At 43.9% G+C, this 20,291-nt stretch overlaps 2 protein-coding genes across 3 annotated transcripts in view; one reads left to right on the top strand and one right to left on the bottom strand.

Annotated features, from left to right (window-relative positions):
• Window positions 1-8,886, bottom strand: part of ARG2 (arginase 2) — a 37,467-nt gene extending 28,581 nt beyond the window's left edge. Inside the window, exons 1-3 of one of the 2 annotated variants that reach the window (XM_045014207.1) lie at window positions 8,671-8,886; window positions 7,313-7,427; window positions 6,767-6,829 (exon numbers count right to left, since the gene is read on the bottom strand). In XM_045014207.1, the coding sequence (XP_044870142.1) occupies window positions 6,767-6,829; window positions 7,313-7,327 (78 nt within the window). In that variant the 5' untranslated portion in view covers window positions 7,328-7,427; window positions 8,671-8,886. The remainder of the gene's footprint in view (window positions 1-6,766; window positions 6,830-7,312; window positions 7,428-8,670) is intronic. The other variant, XM_045014209.1, reaches the window with a different exon arrangement.
• Window positions 8,887-9,021: 135 nt separating this feature from the next.
• On the top strand, window positions 9,022-20,167 carry PIGH (phosphatidylinositol glycan anchor biosynthesis class H). The gene is given in 5 exon segments (XM_045014212.1): window positions 9,022-9,265; window positions 14,869-15,078; window positions 15,489-15,572; window positions 19,252-19,326; window positions 19,328-20,167. Coding segments are annotated over 5 exon segments (567 nt in total). The 5' UTR covers window positions 9,022-9,088; the 3' UTR covers window positions 19,349-20,167.
• Window positions 20,168-20,291: the final 124 nt, after the last annotated feature.

Below are 20,291 nucleotides of genomic sequence, written 5' to 3'. Positions count from 1 at the left end.
CACTATGAAGGCCACTGTAGATACTTCAGTGGCTTGCTTGCCAGTCGAGAGTGGACCGAGCCAGGAGGAGGAAATCTTGGACAAGGATGTAGAGGGGGACCCAGAGGCAGGGGACGACTCAGAGGTCAGAAATGCATGCAGCCAGGAGCTCTTCTCTACACCAGAGGCGGCTAGCCAGTCACAGCTGTTAGATCTTAGTGAAGTGCAAACAGGAGAGGAGGCCCCTGGTAAGTGGCTTTGATTTTGGGAATCAATGAAGTGAGTTGCTGGGGGCAGGAGGGTTGCAGAAAGCAGGCTTGTGTCTCTATGATGCCTGTACCACCACATGCCTAGTCTGAGCGGCAGAACAGGGTGCTGATTGACTCCCTCACTTCACAGGAATCTGCCTCAGAGATCTCCAGGAAACTCTCATGGAGATACTGGGCAATCCGCTGCCGCAGGTTCTTTGGCAGAGCTGCTTTGTTTCTTGCCCCATTAACGGTAACTTTCCCACACCACTCTGTCATCACTGTGAGGAGGGGGTGGAACCATTGCTGCACACAGGTGAGCTGCATAAGGGCCGGGCTGGAAGCTGCAGTCATGGAGAAGACCTTCACTTCAGCAGTGTGATATCATCCATAATGAACAGAGCCTGTGGAAAATGTGGGGACAGGAATGATTATAAGGCCCCCCTGTAGTGCTGGCTTTCCCCAAGAGCCATGTGCTCAGTGTACAGTATGGCCCTGGAACACTGATTTCCCCTGCAGTTACTCACCATTTTGGAGGTCTTGTGGCTCATTTGTGCTTGCCTGGGGTCAGCCAGTTAGTGATGGATATGTGAATAGTGGCTGTGTTTTAAGTCAGTGGTCTGAGTGTTGCAAACAATACTGCTTTTGTAAAATGTTGCATTTTGGCTTCAGAGATTTGACCTTGGGAGCCCAGCCTCCCTCTTTGTTATCACTGGCTGTGCAGAATTAGAAAGCAGCCACGAAGAACTAAAGAGGACTATGCGTGAGATCATGATGCACTCCGCAGCCGAAAAACAAGAATTGAAGGAATGGTGGGACAGCGAGAAGAGGGACCGAAAGGAGAACGCAGCGCACTAGAACGAAGCCATAGAGCAGCTTTTAAATGTTATGGAGCGCCAAGTGGACACGCTCCAGGCACTACTAGCACTGCAAACCGAGCAGCTCCGCGCCCGCCCTTCCCTGTAGCTGCTGTCGCAAAACTCTTTTCCATGCGCGCCCCCCAAACACAGCCAACACATTCTTATCAACCTCCTGGCTCCAGTCTTTAGCCGCTGCATTCCACTCCTTCCCCATCACAGAGCAGCAATGCAGACTCCCAGTACCCATTGCACTCAACATCCGTCCCTCTGCAGTTTAGCCCTGCTGAAGTACAGTACCCGCTGCACAGTACTCCAAAGGACAAGGTTGGATAGGATACCTGGACAAACACAAATCTTTAATCGTCTTGGGACCCCACCTCATCCCTTCCCCCATCCCCCCCAGTGCTGATGTGATTTTTTGTTTGTCTCTCCTCTGGTTGTTGTTTTTTAATAAAATAATTGTTTTGGTTTGAAAGCAATCTTTATTCCATTAACTGAAAGCAAACAGAGCCCTGCAACAGGCAATTTTCTTACATCTTCATAGTACATTGTCTGCACCAATCACAATCACCTCCTAGCATTACAGGCACTGGACTCCTGAGCATAGCAACAAACATTAGTGGCTTTCAGCTTCAAATTGCTGCCTCAAGGCATCCCTGATCCTTATGGCTCCGCTCTGCAACCCTCTAATAGCCCTGGTCTCTGGCTGTTCAAATTCAGCCTCCAGGCACTGAGCCTCAGCAGTCCAGCCCTGAGTGAAGCTTTCACCCTTCCCTTCACAAATATTATGGAGTGACAGCACGTGGCTATAAGCATAGGAATATTGTCATCGGCCTGGTCTAGCCTCCCATATAGGCACCACCAGCGGGCCTTTAAATGGCCAAAAGCACACTCAACAGCCATTGTGCACTTGCTCAGCTTGTTGAACTGCTCCTTGCTACTGTCAAGATGCCCCATGCATGGCTTCATAAGCCACGGCATTAAGGGGTTGGCAGGGTCTCCCAGGATCACAATGGGCATTTCAACTTCCCCTACAGTGATCTTCTGGTCTGGGAAGAAAGTCTCTGCTTGTAGCTTTCTGAACGGGCCAGTGTTCCGAAAGATGGGTGCGTCATGCACCTTTCCAGACCATCCTGCATTAACGTCTGTGAAATGCTCACAGTGATCCACAAGTGCCTGGAGAACCATTGAGAAATACCCCTTTCGATTCATGTACTTGGTGGCTAGGTGGTCTGGTACCAGAATTGGAATATGCGTGCCATCTATCACCTCTCCACAGTTAGGGAAACCCATTTGTGCAAAGCCATCTACAATGTCACGCATGTTGCCCAGAGTTACAGTCTTTCAGAGCGGGATGCAATTAATGGCCCTGCACACTTCCATCAACATGAGTCCAACAGTTGTCTTTCCCACTCCAAACTGGTTAGTGACGATCAGTAGCAGTCTGGAGTAGCCAGCTTCCACAGTGCAATCACCACGCGCTTCTCCAATGACAAGGCAGATCTCATTCTCATGTCCTTGCGCTGCAGGGCTGGGGCAAGCTCATCACACAGTCCCATGAATGTGGCTTTCCTCATCCAAAAGTTCTGCAGCCACTGCTCATCATCACATACGTGCATGATCCCACCTGTGACCAGGATCCTAATGGGGAGCCAGCTGTGGTCACTCTATTAGGGTGAACTGAAAAGAATGGGGCAGCCAAACCCCAAAAAGCTGGGGGATATTCCAATACATAGATTTACCAAGCCAGCATAAAACAGCTTCTTTGTTACCTGACTGGTTACTCAGAAGTCCAAACACAGTTTCCTTAAAGTGAACCAGCCTCAGGCTTCCATCCAGATACCTATGTCAAATATGATGAAAATTTCTGTAAAACATTTCATCATATAAAAGAAAAGGTTCTACCAATCCCAAAAGATTGGACACATTACCTCCCAGGTTAATGAATGTTCCAGATCTTACCCAAATACACGCTACAGCCAATTCTTATTAACTAAAATCTAAAGGTTTATTTATAAAAAGAAAAAAAAGTGAAAGTTAATATTGGTTAAAGGAATCCATGACATAAAGTAATGGCAAAGTTCTTGGCTCAGGCTTGTAGCAGTGATGGAATAAACTGCTGGCTTAAAAGTCAAGTCTCTGGAGTACATCCACAACTTGAATGGGTCATTCAGTCCATTGTTCAGAGCTTCAGTTTATAGCAAGGTTCCTCCAGAGGTAAGAAGCAGGATCGAAGACCAAATGCAGGTGTTTCCAGGGCCTTTTATAGCTTTTGCTATGTGGAGGGCAGCCCATTGTTCTTGCTGTGGAAAATCACAGCAACAAGATAGAGTTTGGAGTCACATGGGCAAGTCACATGTCCATGCATTTTGCCTAGTCACAGCAGGAAATTTCATTAAGTGTAGATGGGCGTCTCCCATGGTCCATTGTTAGTTAAATGTTCTTTTGATGGGTCACTCAATTTGAATAGTCCCTCCAAGGTGTGCTGGCTAATTACTTCATGGGCGTTACCCCAGGAGCAAACATTTGAAATCCAAGTATAGAGCCAATACTTACAACTTCATAACTCAACTTATAACTCAACAACATACAAAAATGACACATGCATACAGATAGCATAATCATAACCAGCAAATCATAACCTTTTCATAGACACCTCACTTGACAACCTTTGTACAAGATTTGCTGCAAATATACAAAAGTGGTTGCAACAATGATCTATATGGTCATATTTTAATCAGATAATGTCACACCACCACTCAGTGCTTGTTTCCTGAGCCCAAAAGCAGGGTTCCACTGTGGTCAGCACTGCCGTGAATGCCACAAGCAATCTCATGTCGTAGCTACTACATGTGGCGAGATCAATGTTGCACTCCTCTTGCCTTTGTAGTTTAAAGAATAACTTCACTGCCACTTATGACGTGTTAGTCAGAGCGAGCAGCATATTGGTCAAAAGCGTGGGATGCATTCCCGCAGACCGAAGAGGCAGAGCGCACAGTACACAAACCGTTGAAAGATGGTGCCAAATGCAGACAGAAGCACAGGGATTGCTGGGATGTGAAGCAATGCATCCTGGGGCATTGGGTCAGGACCCAGGATGCCCCGTGACCCCCTCCGCCTTCCCACAACTCTTAGCAGCAGAATAGGAAGAGATGCTCTGTGGGATAGCTGCCCAGAGTGCACTGCTCCGAATACTGCTGCAAGTGCCTTAAGTGTGAACACGTTATTGCGCAGGCAGCTGACAGTGTGAGCACACAACAGCGGTTTCACTTCAGTGCTCTCTGAGCGGCGCTGTAACTCTGCCAGTGTAGACGTACCCTAAATCAGTGCTTTCTGTTTGTGCATGGGTGGTAACAGCAAGGATTGGCTAAACGGGGTGGGACCCACACCACAGCCTCCATAGCAGCAGCAGCAGCTTCATCCACATTTATTTTTCTTGCTTACTTCCTATGTCTGGAATGAGCTTTTACCTGAATCACATATATCACCGAGTTACCCAATTTATCTACTAATTCCTATACACAGGACAAAAGGGCTTGAGAAGCGTAAAGGCTTGTGATCGGCACTACAAAATGAATTCATACTCCACCCAGGAAGGTATGTTGTCAAAGCATCACAGACCCACTGAGTGTGAACATATCACACCAACCAGTACTTGTCCTTTATTACAGAGTGATAATGCCTGCGACACAACAGACAATTCAGTACACTTGGCTGAGTGTGTACTACATGTGTGCTGCACAGGTTCAGCCTGAATCGGGGGAGCGCAAACAGCGAATCCTGTGACTAGGGTCCAAGCGACAGGATGACTCATCAACATATATTGCTAGTCCCTCAGGCTACCGCCCTTCAGAATTTAACTTATGTACTGCTCATGGGATAAAAGGGTTAAGGGCCCCTTTTTAGAGAAAATTTCTCCAGGACACTCATATGGAGTACAATTAACAGTCCTGCTGGTAAGGGTGACTGGGTTTTTGAGAGGACAGACTTCAAGATGGTGCTCTTCCAGCAGCAAGGACCATGTCATTCTAGAACTAGACACTGTACCATTTTTTATTTTACCAGACAAAAATATACTTTTAAAGAGTATGAGCCACATAGTTTTGTGTGTCCCAGCCCCACCTGATATCTAAAACGTGTCAGAGCCCACTAAACACCCAGTAAGTATTTTTCATACAGGTATACTGCTTTTCAACTCCATTTAATACCCAGGAAGCATAAGCAATAAGTTTTTCTCTGTTGTGAGTTAATAGCTGAAATGGCTGTTTCCCTAGTTTCTACAAAAAAATCCAAAAGGTTTTATATAAACTGAGGTGCTAAGAACTGGAGCTTCTGCTAAAAGCCTCTTTTAACTTATACCCTGGCAGGGTATGCTGGGGGGGATCCATTCCCACTCTATCTTCTTCTGGGAGAGGTAGTAGAGGGGTGCAAGGATTACGGTGTAATCAGGGATGAAATCCCCCACAAAAGCCTGTCATACCCAGCAGTGATCTAGTGCTGTTTCTGAAATAGGGAAGGGCAGCTCTAAAAATCACATTAAGCTTTTGTCTGGAGCACACTGGCCTGGTTGTAGGGTTAGTCCCAAGAAGGAAATCTCCTGCTTCATGAGCTGAGCCTTTTTTGGGTTTAGCTTTAGTCCGGCTTTCATTAAAACCTCACACAGGACTTCTAGTACCTTTTAATGGCATTCCCTGTCTGCCCCAGAATATCATCTACACGTTGCACAACATTTTCTTAATAGGTTTAACCAACCCTAAACCATCAGTTGCATTCATTTACAATCCACTAAGGCACTTCAATCTTGTATACACTTGTTTTAGTTTAAATACAATTATTCTTTTTCTATTTACAAAACATCCTGATATAGATTTTCACTCCCTAATAACCTTTACTTTACACCACAGTTAATCAGAACTTTTGGATACAATTTTTAATGGTTAATCACCATTTCTTATATTCACTGATCTTTCTTGGTGCTGAGTTGGTTTCTGCTTCCAAAGCACACAGCCATCTGAAAAAGCCTCTTTTGAGCCATGGTAGGATTTTAATTAAGTAGTATGTCCTGTTTACATTTCTTTTACCCCTTTTACTCCATACACTGCATGTTCCATAGGAATGCTCACTCCTTTCATAATTTAACTTTCACTTTTTATTTGCTATCCCATATTAGCCATACCAATTATATATACAAACATGTAATATATATTAATATTTTATTTTTCTTCTGCAGCTCTCTCAGCTGTTGCTTCACTACTGAAAAAGGGATGCAGGGTCTCTATCCACTATCCTAGTTCTGCCTGTGCCCTTTTATTCCCTATTTTCATTTACTGGTTTATATTTAACATTTATAACTTAATTTAAAAAAACATTAAACTTTGTAATAGTTAACACTTTGGGTGTCTCGGTGCCAACAAAGTTAAGACTGCCCAGAGATGTTAGCTGCTGCCCAAAGAGTGTGTGTATGTCAACTTTATAATATATGGAGATATACCTATCTCATAGAACTGGAATTATTGGAGACCACCAGACACAAATTTAATCAACAATTCCTTTCTTAAATCCAAAGGCCAAATGATATTTTATACAATTGCTGTAAACATGCCTAGAACCCTAAAAATAAGAGTCACTACACCCAATACAGTAACAAAGTATTCATAAGCATGCAATCAGTGTACTTACAAACAGGCCTGACCTAAGGAAAACTCTCTCATCTTGGCATGCTCCAGCATGATCAGGTAGGATCTGAAAAATAACCGGCAGCTTCATGGCTCTCTTTATACACTTCAGCTAACTTGCTAGTTTTAGCAAAAACTCAGTTTAAAGCAGTTTATCCTTGCTACTTTCTTTCCTCCAAGGCCTTCTTTTTGCCTCCTCTCTCCTTATTACCAGCTGAATAGGATGACCAGATTGCAAGTGTGAAAAATCGGGAAAGGGGAGGGAGATGCCTATGTAAGAAAAAGCTCCAAATATTGGGACTATCCCTATAAAATTGGGACATCTGGTCACCCTACAGCTGAATAATAGGATGGTTTGTACCTGTTTTTTTCCTTTGTCTTTTTGCTTTATCAGTTACTTTTTGAACCACATATATTTCCCACACTATAAATAATAATACTTATTATTCTCATTGCCTTCTTTTACTTGCTGACTGGGGCCTTTTCTGTACTAGCCACAAATTATAAACCAAACTTAAGCTAACTTTAATTCTTTTAATTTCATAAGTACCTCTGCAGCAGGCATTCCTAGGCATGGGTTCTTCAGTTCCCTCTCTTGTCTACTCCTTGTGAGATATGGTGACAGCAGCAAGTCATCAGGCCCACAGAGTATTCACCCAAAAGTTCTGAAGGATTTAAGAATTAAGTGGGTGAGCTGTTAACAAAACAATGTAATTTACAATGAAAGTTAGCTGATATACTTGAGAACTGGAAGGTGGGCAATATTAGTTCTATTTTTTTAAAAGCATTAGGATTAAGTTTGACATTTAAAGGCCAGTATCTTTACTTCAGCACTCAGCAAGTTGTCTGAAGCAATATTAAGAAGAGCACTTGTCCTAGTAGAGAAACACAATACAAGACTCAATTAATGTGCGCTCTGAGAATCACATCTCTCAATTTAGGAGAAGTCTTTGAGGTTGACAAAGAAAAAACAGTTGATATTATTGGTTTAGACTTTCAAAAAGCTTTAATCAGGTTCCTCATAAGAAGATGTGGTTAAGGAAACTAGATACAGGGTGTGAGAGAAGTTCTTTTGTGTACTAGAAATTAATAGAAAACAAACAGGAGTAAGTCATCGGTTTTTAATCACGGAAGGAAGCAAATAGGAGGATATTGGAATGATCTAAGAGCAGCTTTAACTTATTTATTAAAGACCTGAAGAAGAAGGTGAACAGTGACCTGGCAAAATTTGCACAACAAGATTATTTAGATTAATCAAAGACTATGGAAGATGGAGGAAGTTCAGAAGCACCTAACTGAGTTAGACAATTAGATACAATTCACTGTAGATAAATATGATGCTCACAGAGTGGAACAGTTTGAATTTCTAACATATTGCTGGATTGTAAAATAAATATTCAGAAAAAATATCTAACCATACCTGTTGACAATTTATGAGAGTCATTACGGTTTAGTAGCCAGGAAAATATTTGGGAGTCTCTTTCAGACTCTTATCTTAGGTGGGTTTGTCCTATTTGTCTTAGCTTGATTTTCTAGGGCTGCTAGCGGGTGTCCTTCTTATAGGATACACCTGGCAAGACCAGGTAATCACCCTGCTAAGAGTGGGACTAGAGAAATTTATAACAGCACAAAGCCCCACTAAAGTCAACGGGGTTCTGCCTGAATGTTTTACCTTATTAGGGTTCAAGCACTAAGTAGAATAAAAAAGTGGCCATTCATTTCAGTTACATGAATTGAGACACCTTGGGCCTGATTGTCAGAGGTGCTGAGCATCTGGATCTCCCCACGCCTTTATCTGGATGGGGAGTGCTCAGGACTCCTGAAAAATCAGGTTCAATGGAGCTCGAATCTAGCACCCAAGATGGGAGGCCCCTACAATCAGCAGCCATGGCCAACCTGGGCCTTTACCTTTCACAAACTACGGCTCTTCGCCAGGAGCCACAGCCACACCTCTGACTGGGGCCAGCAGTGCTGCGCGGCACAGCCCAGGGGGCGCGTGGAGACTGAAGTCCCCCGCCCGCTGTACGAGCCGATGGGGCGGAGGGCAACAGTCTGTCACTCAGGGGCCGCTTCTTCAGCTGTGCGGCCCCAGGCCTCAGCTCCCCCATCCCTCAAACAGGGATCACCGCGCTCCGGCAGGGAGGGGAGGGCCCGGCCCCGGCCGCCTCGCGCCGCGGCTCCGGCGGAGGCTGGAGAGGGCGGGCGGCTCAGGGGAGGCAGGAGACCGAGTCGGGTCAAAGGGCAGCGGCGGAAGTGAGCGCGCGGGACCATGGAGCTGACGGCAGGCGGTGGCTAGAGCGGCGGGAGGCCGGCTCCGTGGGGCAAGATGGAGGCGGGGATGTACCGGGCAGTGTCCGGGGGCCGCATCGCGCTGCAGCGCCGCCAGTACAGCGCCTCCTGCCGGGAGTTCTCGGTGCGCTGCCCCCGGCTGCAGCTGCGCTCGCTGAGCGCCGCTACCTGCTCCGTCTGGCTGGCGGCTTATGGGCTCTTCGTGCTCAGCCAGGTACCGAGCGGCTCCCGGGCCCGCCCCGACCTGACCGCGCCCCCTGGGCTCTGCCTCCTCTGCCCTGGCCGTCGTGCGGTCCCCCCGCCCCCTCCGAAATCCGCCGTCAGGGGAGCCCCGGTGTCAGCCCGCGTCCCCCTCGCCCCATCGGGGTCCCCCGTGGCCCCGCCGCTCACTTAGCAAAGGCTCCTGCTGCTCCAGGCTCCAGGCGGGCACGGAAAGCTGGAAACCGGTTTGTGACGTTGTTTAAAAGAAGGGCCCTTTCTTTTGTCCCAGCCCGGCTACCCAGGGAATCCCTCTGTCCCCACCACTCTCGCACACAGACACCAGGCAGCGGCCAGCGCCTTAAACCGGCGCAAATGCCATGTTCATTTAGCCGAGAAAGGCATAACAGCAGGGGTCGGCAACCTTTCAGAAGTGCTGTGCCGAGTCTTCATTCATTCACTCTAATTTAAGCTTTCGCGTGCTACATTTGAACGTTCTTAGAAGGTCTCTTTCTATAAGTACATAATATATAACTAAACTATTGTTGTATGTAAAGTAAATAAGGTTTTTAAAATGTTTAAGAAGTTTCATTTACAATTAAATAAAATGCAGAGCCCCCCAGACCAGTGGCCAGGACCCAGGCAGTGTGAGTGCCACTGAAAATCAGCTCGCGTGCCGCCTTCGGCCCGTGCCATAGGTTGCCTACCCCTACATAACAGGAACCAGTGGCTGAAAGTTAAAGCCAGACACATTCAAGTTAGAAATAAAGCACAAATTTAACATTGAGGGTGAGTTGGAAGAAATGAGCTGGGATAGCTCTATATCTTGATGTCTTTGAATCAAGACTTTCTGGATGCCTTTCTGAAAGCTATGCTTTAGTCAAACTGAAGTTGTTAGATTCAGTATAGGGTAGGGCTGTCAATTAATTGCGGTTAACTCATGCGATTAACTTGAAAAAATTAATCACAATTAAAAAATTAATCATGATTAATCCTGGTTTTAATGGCACTGTTAAGAGACTACCAATTGAAATTTATTAAATATTTTGGATGTTTTTCTACATTTTCATATATATCTTGTAGTCTGTGTTGTAATTGAAATCAAAGTGTATATTTTGATTACAAATATTTGCACTGTAAAAATGATAAACAGAAGAAATAGTATTTTTCAATTCACCTCATACAAGTACTGTAATACAATCTCTTTGTCCTGAAAGTGCAACTTTAAAATGTAGATATTTGTTTTTGTTCCATAACTGCACTCAAAAACAAAACAATGTAAAACTTCAGAGGCTGCAAGTCCACTCAGTCCTGCTTCTTGTTCAGCCAATCGCTAAGACATACAAGTTTGTTTACATTTACAGGAGATAATGCTGCCCTCTTCTTATTTACAATGTCACCACAAAGTGAGAACAGGCATTTGCATGGTACTTTTGTAGCCAGCATTGCAAGGTATTTACGTGCAGATATGCTAAACATTTGTTTGCCCCTTCATACTTCAGTCACCATTCCAGAGGATATGCTTCCATGCTGATGACGCTCGTTAAAAAAAAATGCGTTACTAGATTTGTGACACAATTCTCCCCCAAAGAGTTCAATGTTCCCTGCTCTGTTTTACCCACATTCTGCCATATATTTCATGTTATAGCAGTCTCGGATGATGACCAAGAACATGTTTTTCATTTTAAGAACACTTTCACTGCAGATTTGACAAAATGCAAAGAAGGTACCAATGTGAGATTTCTAAAGATAGCTACAGCACTCAACCCAAGATTTAAGAATCTGAAATGCCTTCCAAAATCTGAGATGGACGAGGTGTGGCACATGCTTTCAGAAGTCTTAAAAGAGCAACACTCTGATGCGGAAACTACAGAACCCGAACCACCAACCTTCTGCTGGTGGCATCTGACTCAGATAATGAAAATGAACATGTGTCGATCCACACTGCTTTGGATGGTTTTCGAGCAGAACCCAGCATCAACATGGACACATGTCCCCTGGAATAGTGGTTGAAGCATGCACATCTGTAATCATGTAAATATCTTGCGACCCTGGCTACAACTGTGCCATGAGAACACTTGTTCTCACTTTCAGGTGACATTGTAAATAAGAAGAGGGCAGCATTATCTCCTGCAAATGTAAACAAACTTGTTTGTCTGAATGATTGGCTGAACAAGAAATAGGACTGAGTGGACTTGCAAGCTCTACAATTTTATATTGTTTTATTTTTGAATGCAGTATTTTTGTACATAATTCTACATTTGTAAGTTCAACTTTCATGATAAAGAGATTGCATTATAGTACTTGTATTAGGTGAATTGAAAAATATTTATTTTGTCTTTTACAGTGCAAACACTTGTAATAAAAAATATAAAGTGAGCACGGTACACTTTGTATTCTGTGTTGTAATTGAAATCAATATATTTGAAAATGTAGAAAACATCAAAAATATCTAAATAAATGGTATTCTATTATTGTTTAACAGTGTGATTAATTGCGATTAATTTTTTTAATCACTTGACAGCCCTAGTATAGGGGTAAGTGCGTGAAACTCTATGGTCTGTGATATACAGGAGGTCAGACTATATGATCTAATAGTCTCTTCTGGCCTTAAACTCTATGATCCTGTGAAAAATGTGTCCTAAAGGTCAACATACTTGGGTTCTGCTGAATTTATAGGGGGAACTAATTAAGGGCTCTGGTCTGAGTACATCTAGCCCCCAGATGTAGAAATCTAGGTCCTAGTGAGCATGAGCACTCACTCCATCTGACTTCAGCTGCTATGATGGCTTATGGAGAGCGAGATGATGCACCAGGTAGCTGAGACTCTGATAATACAGGGCAAAGTAAACTTCTAGAAGTGAATAGAAAGCCAGTTCCTAGCAAATGGATGTAATATATTACATTCAGTAAGACGGACTGATGTTGCTGTTAAGTGATCTTTAGGGATAGCCCCATGTCTAGCATTAGTGCAATTCTGCTTGAGCTGAACTTCTGTCAGTTCACATCTCAAGTCTTGGGCTCAGTCAGGCTCTGGGAAAGCAAAGATGCTCTGTCATCTTCATTTGATGAAAATGAGTCAGAGTTGCATGACAGCCACATTCTGATCTCATTATCTTCCCAGAAGTCTCAGTTAGTTTATAAGCTCCTTCAGGGCAGGGATCGTATGTTTTTATGTATATGGAGCAGTGTCTAGCATATTCATGGGCGCCAAATCATATGCACTGAACAGGAGAGATTTCTTGGGGGCAGGCAAGTGATCACTGAAAATAATTCTCTCAAATTTTTCTGACAGGAAAGAGGGGCACTCCACTAGCAATACCATCTACGTACTCGTGGTCATGTGTCAACAAGACCTTGTGGGCAAAGATTTTAAAGACTGTTGACAGATCTAAAAGAATGGGCATAAATATCTGACCTTTAGCATTACTAGGAGATTGTGAACAACCAATGAGACCAGTGCAATCTCTATAGTGTATACTGAGGCCAAAAGATGGACTGAAAAGGATCAAGAAAGTCTGAAGACTACAGTTAACACTAGCATTGCCACACTGTGACCTTCTCAGTGACCTTTCCCAGAAAGCAAAGATAAGAGACCAGGGTGGTAATTGGCAAGGTTGTCAATGTCAGAAGATTGTTAAATCCTTGCTCAATAAACTGCCACTTGTTAGCGGGCGGGAATTCTATCCTAAATTCCTGTACCTATTGGGTTTCTGGGAACTGGGTGGGCGGAAACCCACCCAATGCTAAAGGATCCTCCCCCAGCCTAAGGGGAGGATCTACTGGACCTCAAAAACCCAACTGATTTCGGGGGACAACTAATAAAAGAACAGGGACAGGAGTGCGGTCAAAGGGTCAAAAGGAGGGAGCCTGATGGGGACACCGAGCAGAGAACCCCGGACAGTGCCCACTGCTCCTCGAAGGCGTCAAGGGAGCCAGTGGACACCGCCCAGAGGAACTCTGCCCGGATTCGTGAACGGACAGAGGATTGGAAACAAGCCCCACAGTCACAGGAGTCTCCATTGGCCAACCTTCTCTCCCTGGTTGCGTTGATGGCCATTTTAGCCAGGGCGAGGAGGAGGTTGACCAGGAGGTCCCGCGACTTTGTGGGGCCACGGCTAGGGAGTGCATAGAGAAGGAGGTGAGGGGAAAAGTGCAGCCAGAAATGCAACAGTACATTGGTGAGGAACCGGTATAGGGGCTGCAACCTGGCGCACTCTAAGTAAACGTGCGCCATGGTCTCCCTCGTGCCGCAGAAGGGGCAGGTGTCTGGGACGGGTAAACCGCGCCAAATACACGCCCATGCTCACGGCCCCATGAAGGAGCCGCCAACTGATATCCCTGACGGGCCTTGGGACCAGGGTAGAGTATAGGCTGGCCCACCGGGGCTCCTCACCCTCCAGAGGTGGCAGGAGGTCCCGCCACTTTGTGACGGGGCGGGACACGAGGGTGCTTAAATTCCTGTAAGAAGGCATTCATCTCGGTCAGCAATTGCCCTCAGCGCCTTCCTACTTGATTATACAAGCTGTGAAGAACACTGATCCAAGCTGTACACCACTGGTTGAAATTCTTCCATTACCTGAAGAAGCTGAACCTCAGTCTCACCACCCTCTTAGTGCAGTGCAAGACCCCTTGCTCCTGTAACAGTGCTAGTGAGCAGTCCAGCATCATTCCTCCTTCAAGACAGCCACTAAGGATTATTCAGTTTGGGAAGTGGCATGAAATGAGTTAGAACAACGGAGTTTTGGTCCGTTAGAGATAGAATTAATATTTCCTATGCCCAGCAATGTTCTCTCTAAAATTGGTCCTGGGGATAGGGCACTAGATTGTGAGTCAGGACACCTGGATTCTATTCCCAGCTCTTTAAATGACTTGCTGCTTGAGTTTAGTCTAATCGGTGATTTAGCACTTATTATTTATCTTGTAGTAATACCAAAAGGTCCCAAGATCATGACACCATACAGACACCTAGCAAGACACAGTTCCATTTCCAGAAAGCTTGCAGTCTAAATTTGCAAGCCAAAGCATCAAAGAAAGGGACAAGTATTACTACCATTGTACAGATCAGGGTACTAAGGCAGAGAAATTAAGATTAATCAAAGTCACATGTTAAATTGGTGGCAGAACTAGAATGTGAACTCAGATCTTCTGATTCCCAATGCGATGCTTGAAGAACAAGACTATCCTTACTCTCTAATCATTCTGGGCCTCTGATTCACCATCTATAAAAAAGGGGTAATATACCTGTCTACCTTTGTAAATGCAATTGCATCATAATCTGCATTTATATGACAGGCTGTCTTGTATGATGTCACTTGGTGTTTTGGGGCAGAGTTAGTAGAACCCACTGGTCAGTTATAGGTCCCCCTGCAGGCCTGATCCACTGAGGATATCAGTCTGTTACAGCGCTCAGCCACAGAGCTTGGCACTTAATTAAGTTCAAGGTCTAGAGACTCATGCTTCCTGATCTAGAGGTTAGTCCCAGTGTGTCAAGCAAGATGGCATCTGTCAGACTTTCATGGATGAACCTACAATTTACTGTACATAGCCCTATGCCTATGCTCACATGCAGTTAATTGCACGATGGGAGCCTAAATACCTGCTTGGTTTTCTTTACAGAACAGCATGGTGCTCTCAGCTGCTATATTTATCACACTGATTGGCTTGATTGTGTACCTGCACTTTGTGAAAATTGACCAGGAGTCCCTGTTAGTCATTGGCTCACTTGGCATCCAGATGACCTCATCCTATGCTTCGGGCAAAGAGAATACAACTTTCATTGAAATGAGCCAAGTGAAGGACGTAGTCATCAATGAGGCCATCTATATGGTAATCATCTCATACAGCCTTTCTTCTTGTACAGCATAATCAATACTGCATTTTTCCCATGTGCTTGTGGCTAGGGACAGATGTTTTAACTGGGCAATGGAATGGCCAGATTTTGTCATCAAGGCTTGACGTTCTTGGACTGGTGTGGTGTCCTTAGTTTCACCAACATGTTCTTTATTCCTTATTTCTCTCCCCAATGCACCATCTTTTTCCTCTCTGAAACCTGCTGGAAAGAGGACATTTAAAACAAAAGGCCAGGTTCATCCCTGATATAATGAAGTTGATGGTAGTGGATTTTCTTCAGAGTGAATTTGGGTCAGTGGTTGTAATCATTCCCTCCTGTGCTATTCTTGTGAGTGTTGGGCCCGATGTCAGCTCATGCTTTATTGGTTTTTGCTTTTGTTTTTTAGCAAAAAGTTATTTATTACCTGTGCATCCTTCTCCAAGATCCTCGGGAACCTCATGGGGTGTCTGAGGTGGTGCCACTGTTTCAGGTGAGAATTAAATGGATTGTGGAGAGATCCAGATTTGTAGTTTGTTGGTATTACTAGGATTCTCAGCACTTTTCATTCCATAATCTCTCACTCAGCCCATTGCAGCTGCTCTCTCTGAGATGTGCCTTGGAGTCCGCCAGCTTGATTCCTACAGCACTTTATAGCAGGTGCCACAGGAGCAGTAGAAATTAATGTTGGGAAAACGCTTTTGGCTCTCGTGTAGTCCATTCTAGATTCAGAGTAGGAATAGGGAAGATGTGCAAATCTTTAACCCAAGAAAAAGCTAGGTCAGCCTAGGAACCAAGACTGCTGAGTTTCATAAAGCTCTGCTTATCTGGCTTGTGTGTGTAGTCGCATCCTCAGGCTATGCAGTGCTGCCACCAAAGGGACCCCTTGGTGTCTGAGTAGAGTCTCAGCTACCCAAGTCAAAGGTTCTGATAAGGGGTACTCTGAAGTAAGTGGATGGTCTTTCCCTTTTTTCCCAATGACAATCAAAGATATTGAAACAGAAGTGGTGAGCTGAGACCTCTGCTTAACATTACCTTGTCTTTCCTCTCTTCTCCGCCCATTTATTTGTATGATCCACTTGTTGTGACTTGTCGTAACCTAGGTTATGAGCTCTTTGGGGCTGGGAAGTTCTTTTGACTGTGTGTCTGTACAGTGCCTAACACAATGGGTTTTCCTTTCATGTTCCTAGGCGCTACTGAAGTACAAATATAGTAATAAATTTTTGTATACTTTGTATAATGTAATGACTCTACAGCCTTCTCTCTCTGTGAAAATTACCTACTGCTGAGTGTCAGGTTTTAGCCATGGTTTCTGAATCACTACTGAACACAATTTGTCAATGGCTACACACTTACAGCTAAATTGCATTCAGCATTGATTCAGCTGCACATTGCTGATGGTAGGCAAAGATCTCAAAGATACTTACCAATGTTAATGAATTAGGCTTCTTCAGCAGATCCAACACCAGAAAAAGGATTTGCTGGAACCCCTGTCACTTGCAATGAGTGAATTCCATACAGGTCCACCGAGAATCCTGGCATTGGACTGTTATCTCATCTGCCTCTAGTCATTGCCAATGACAAAGGGATAGGCTTGCATTTGGGTGTGGTTTCTCTCACCCACCCAACTCTGAACAATGCTACTTTCAAGGGTATACCCTGATACTTGTATTTGAGTCTCCTTTAACCATTCACTGCCAAGGAGCTAGGAAAGAGGCTGCTTTAGTCTGAAATTCAGTACCCCTCAGTAATTCTCACCTAAAACAATCTGACATGCTCACTTGAGGGTGCATTCACAGGTTTCAGAGTAGCAGCAGTGTTAGTCTGTATCCGCAAAAAGACCAGGAGTACTTGTGGCACCTTAGAGACTAAATAAATTTGTTAGTCTCTAAGGTGCCACAAGTACTCCTGTTCTTTTAACAGGAGCAGTAACCTCTTGTTGCCTGTGCTGTACAGAGTCTTTATTTCTCTATGCTATGCCAACTTTAGAGAAGGCAATTTTAGTGACTACAATTTACCATCTGACGGAGCCCATTAACACATCTGCACTGACCTGACCTATTGTTCTCTCAAACTGCCATTGGCAGCATTTACAAAGATAGTTTTTATGTGGACTTCATACTGCAGTGCTGTTTTGGGAGCTCAAAAGTCATAAAGCCCTGGGGACTAGATGACTCAGGAGGTTAGGAATGGGATACAGAACCTTTCACCTCTCTGTTGGCTTTAATCTGACCCAGGTCAGTAGTGACAGAAAATCATTATCCTTTGACTGCCATTTAGTGATTATGTGGAATGAATTGGTGGTTTCAGTCCACTTCCTCTCCTTTTGTGGACAGCAGTAGAAGCAGCTAAGGACTGTGTAGTCTGAACTCCCCTTTCTTAAAGGTAGATCCTCTGGGGCAGGATCCAGGTACATTGGGTCAATGTGAGGAAAGCTGCTTCTCATGGTAAATAGAGGAGGAAAACATATATGTAAGGTAGTGTCGGGGAAATGATTAGGTTATAGGTCTGAGAATCATGACACCTGGGTTTTATTCTGCAGTCAGAGCCTGATTTGCTTTGTGAAAAATCCTCTCACCCTCTGTATGCTTCAGTCTTACCTATCTGCAGAATGTAGAATGACACTTAACCATCTTTATAAAGTACTTTGAGGTCCTTGGCTGACAGGTGCTGTATAAATGCCAGTAAGTAAGAGTATTCTGTTTCCTCATTATAAATGATATTTGGACCACATGGATGTTTTGCATCTATGGTATTGATGGCTTATTATAGGGGGGTCAAGGCTGGGAAGCACAGACTAACAAAATGTCAAAAAGTAACAGTAACATGATACTCTTGGTGGAATGCATTTTGGCATTACATGCTATATACACCAGCATCATAGTGTTCAGTATGATATATGTACAAGGCCAATAAAAAGAAGCTGTAGAGACCTCACCACATCCCCCCGTTTACTGAGTTATAATTAAAGCCCAAGGACCACTGAGGCTTAGCAAAGGTTCATTAGTAACTTCCCAGGAACCTAAAAGCCACACTTGATTAGTATAGGAGGGAGCCAGTTGCAGTAGTGCCCTTCTTTATTATGGAGGTATGTCTGTCTCCTGTCAACCAGGTCTTTCTGGTTTCTCTGTAAATACTCCAAGTGCTGATAGTGGACAATTGCTCCCTGTCTCATGGCACATCATTTGTTCCCCACCTTCTCACGATAGATATCTGTTTCACTTGTAACACATGTATGTATTAGAATGTGCAGTCACATTTTTTCTTTTCTCTGCATCTGGCACTGATTTACTGGGCCAAATTAAGCCATTGAATTTAGCAATCACCCCTCCTCATACCAATGTTCAGTTTGGCCCTTTGTGTAAACCTGGACAAGTTCTCTGAATAAAATCAGTTTATTCATCAATAAAAAAGATACATGTTTACTTTGAAAAAGTATTGTGAGACTTAATTAGTTTACAAAGCACTTTGAGAACTTCTGAAAAAATGTTGCTATTATATTATTACTAAAAAGTCAAGGAATTTTAAAATGGAACATTGTTACTGACATATGATTGGTGAGATTGGGAAGTTCAAAGTTGTGGTTCCTGTGATAATTGTAACTCTGTCCTGTTGCACGTGTATATTGAGGCATTAAATTAAAGCTCAGATTTAGTAATACAGAATGATACATGTACAAAGGATACAAGTTACAGTTTCTGTGTGACCCACCAACTTGAATATTCTAACCTCTGAGTATTTAAAACCTCAACCATAACATTGCATTAACTTAAAGAACAAAGTGAATGTCCTGTTCCTTAAAGGTACTGAATTTACAGCCTTGAGGACTGAAGTCCTCTAACCACAGGACAGATACAACACAGGCTATGTTCATAGAATATTTCCCCTCCAATCTGCCTTAACCCTTCCTTGCAGCCTGGTGGATCACCTCGAGTTGTATGGATAGGAGAGGAGTTCACTCTCTAGAGTCGTCATCTCGCTTCAGGACAATAATCTACTGCAGATGCCTTGCTTTTGAGTTCCTTCTGTATCCATGCCAATGGTAGCTTGCTTTGTGTAAGCTGCCTTCCCACTCCTTCCTCCATCTGACAAATGTTACTGAGGATGAAGATTAAAACTCTTAACTGTTCAGCAACCAGCCCAGAGCCTGACTGTTTTTTCTTGACCTCTAGAGCTCCAAGCCACGTCTAGACTGTCTGGTTGAAGTGTACCGAAGTTGCCAAGAAATCCTGGAGCAAAGGAAGACTTCAGACTTCACCAGAACTTTAAACTAAAAGCTCATCAAGGTGGAAAACTCACAGCAAACTAGGATAGATTGTATATAGTAAATGAACCCCAAACCAAAACAGTCCTGCAGTTGTCCTTCACTAAATGGTGCATGTAGACTGTGATCCAGCAGCAAGTGAAGTTGTTACTAGTGTCCTTGCTGGTGGCCCACTGTTATGGAAAAAATTTCAGCCCATGCACAAAATCTATCCTTGCCAAGATGATGCTGTAAAAGTTAATGATAAATTTACTTGGCTGCCCAAAATATTAATGCAACTCAGATCAGTAGAATTTTTCCAAGACAGGAGCCTCAGAGATGGGATTTCCTTCCCCGCTGCACACCCTGCTGACGGAGGGAAGGGACTGGGTATGGGAAGATCATGCAACAAATTTATACTCCTTTAATAAATCCTGAAACAAATTCTGATAACCATACAATACAGCCTTGGCCAGATTGCCAATAAACCCACAAAGAACAAGCAAACCAAATGCCCTATACAGTGAATATTTGTGCTACATTTTTGTTATGAAATTCTTTAAACCTTTTGTTCGAAAAAGGAGGTATCGTCCCTAAATGGGCCAAAGCCAAGCAGATGTGCGAAGAGGACAGCTCTGGTTCTCTGGTCTGAGCAGAGCTAAGAGAAAGGAAACTTGCCCAGGAAAATGCCAAACTTGTGTGAGCATTTAATTCTGTTTTCTGGACAGTTTACTGGTTACTTCGTTTGGATGGCAAAGGCCACTTATAAATGTCTGGGACTCCTTGCGTGTGTGGGGAATCTTGCCAATGAGAACATGTGTAAATAAAGTTTTTATTGGCTTGTGCCCTTGGGAGTATTTCATGGTGTGAATTTGTATTGTACCTCATTGATATCCTGAAGATTATTGTAACTTTTAACCAATATCACCTAGAGGTGTGGGGCTTTTTTGAACTCTTGCATAATAATAT

This window comes from Mauremys mutica, chromosome 4 (assembly GCF_020497125.1).
Source record: "Mauremys mutica isolate MM-2020 ecotype Southern chromosome 4, ASM2049712v1, whole genome shotgun sequence".
Lineage (NCBI taxonomy): Eukaryota > Metazoa > Chordata > Testudines > Geoemydidae > Mauremys > Mauremys mutica.
The sequence above is the reverse complement of the archived record's forward strand: the minus strand, read 5'-3'. Positions and strand labels throughout refer to the sequence as shown.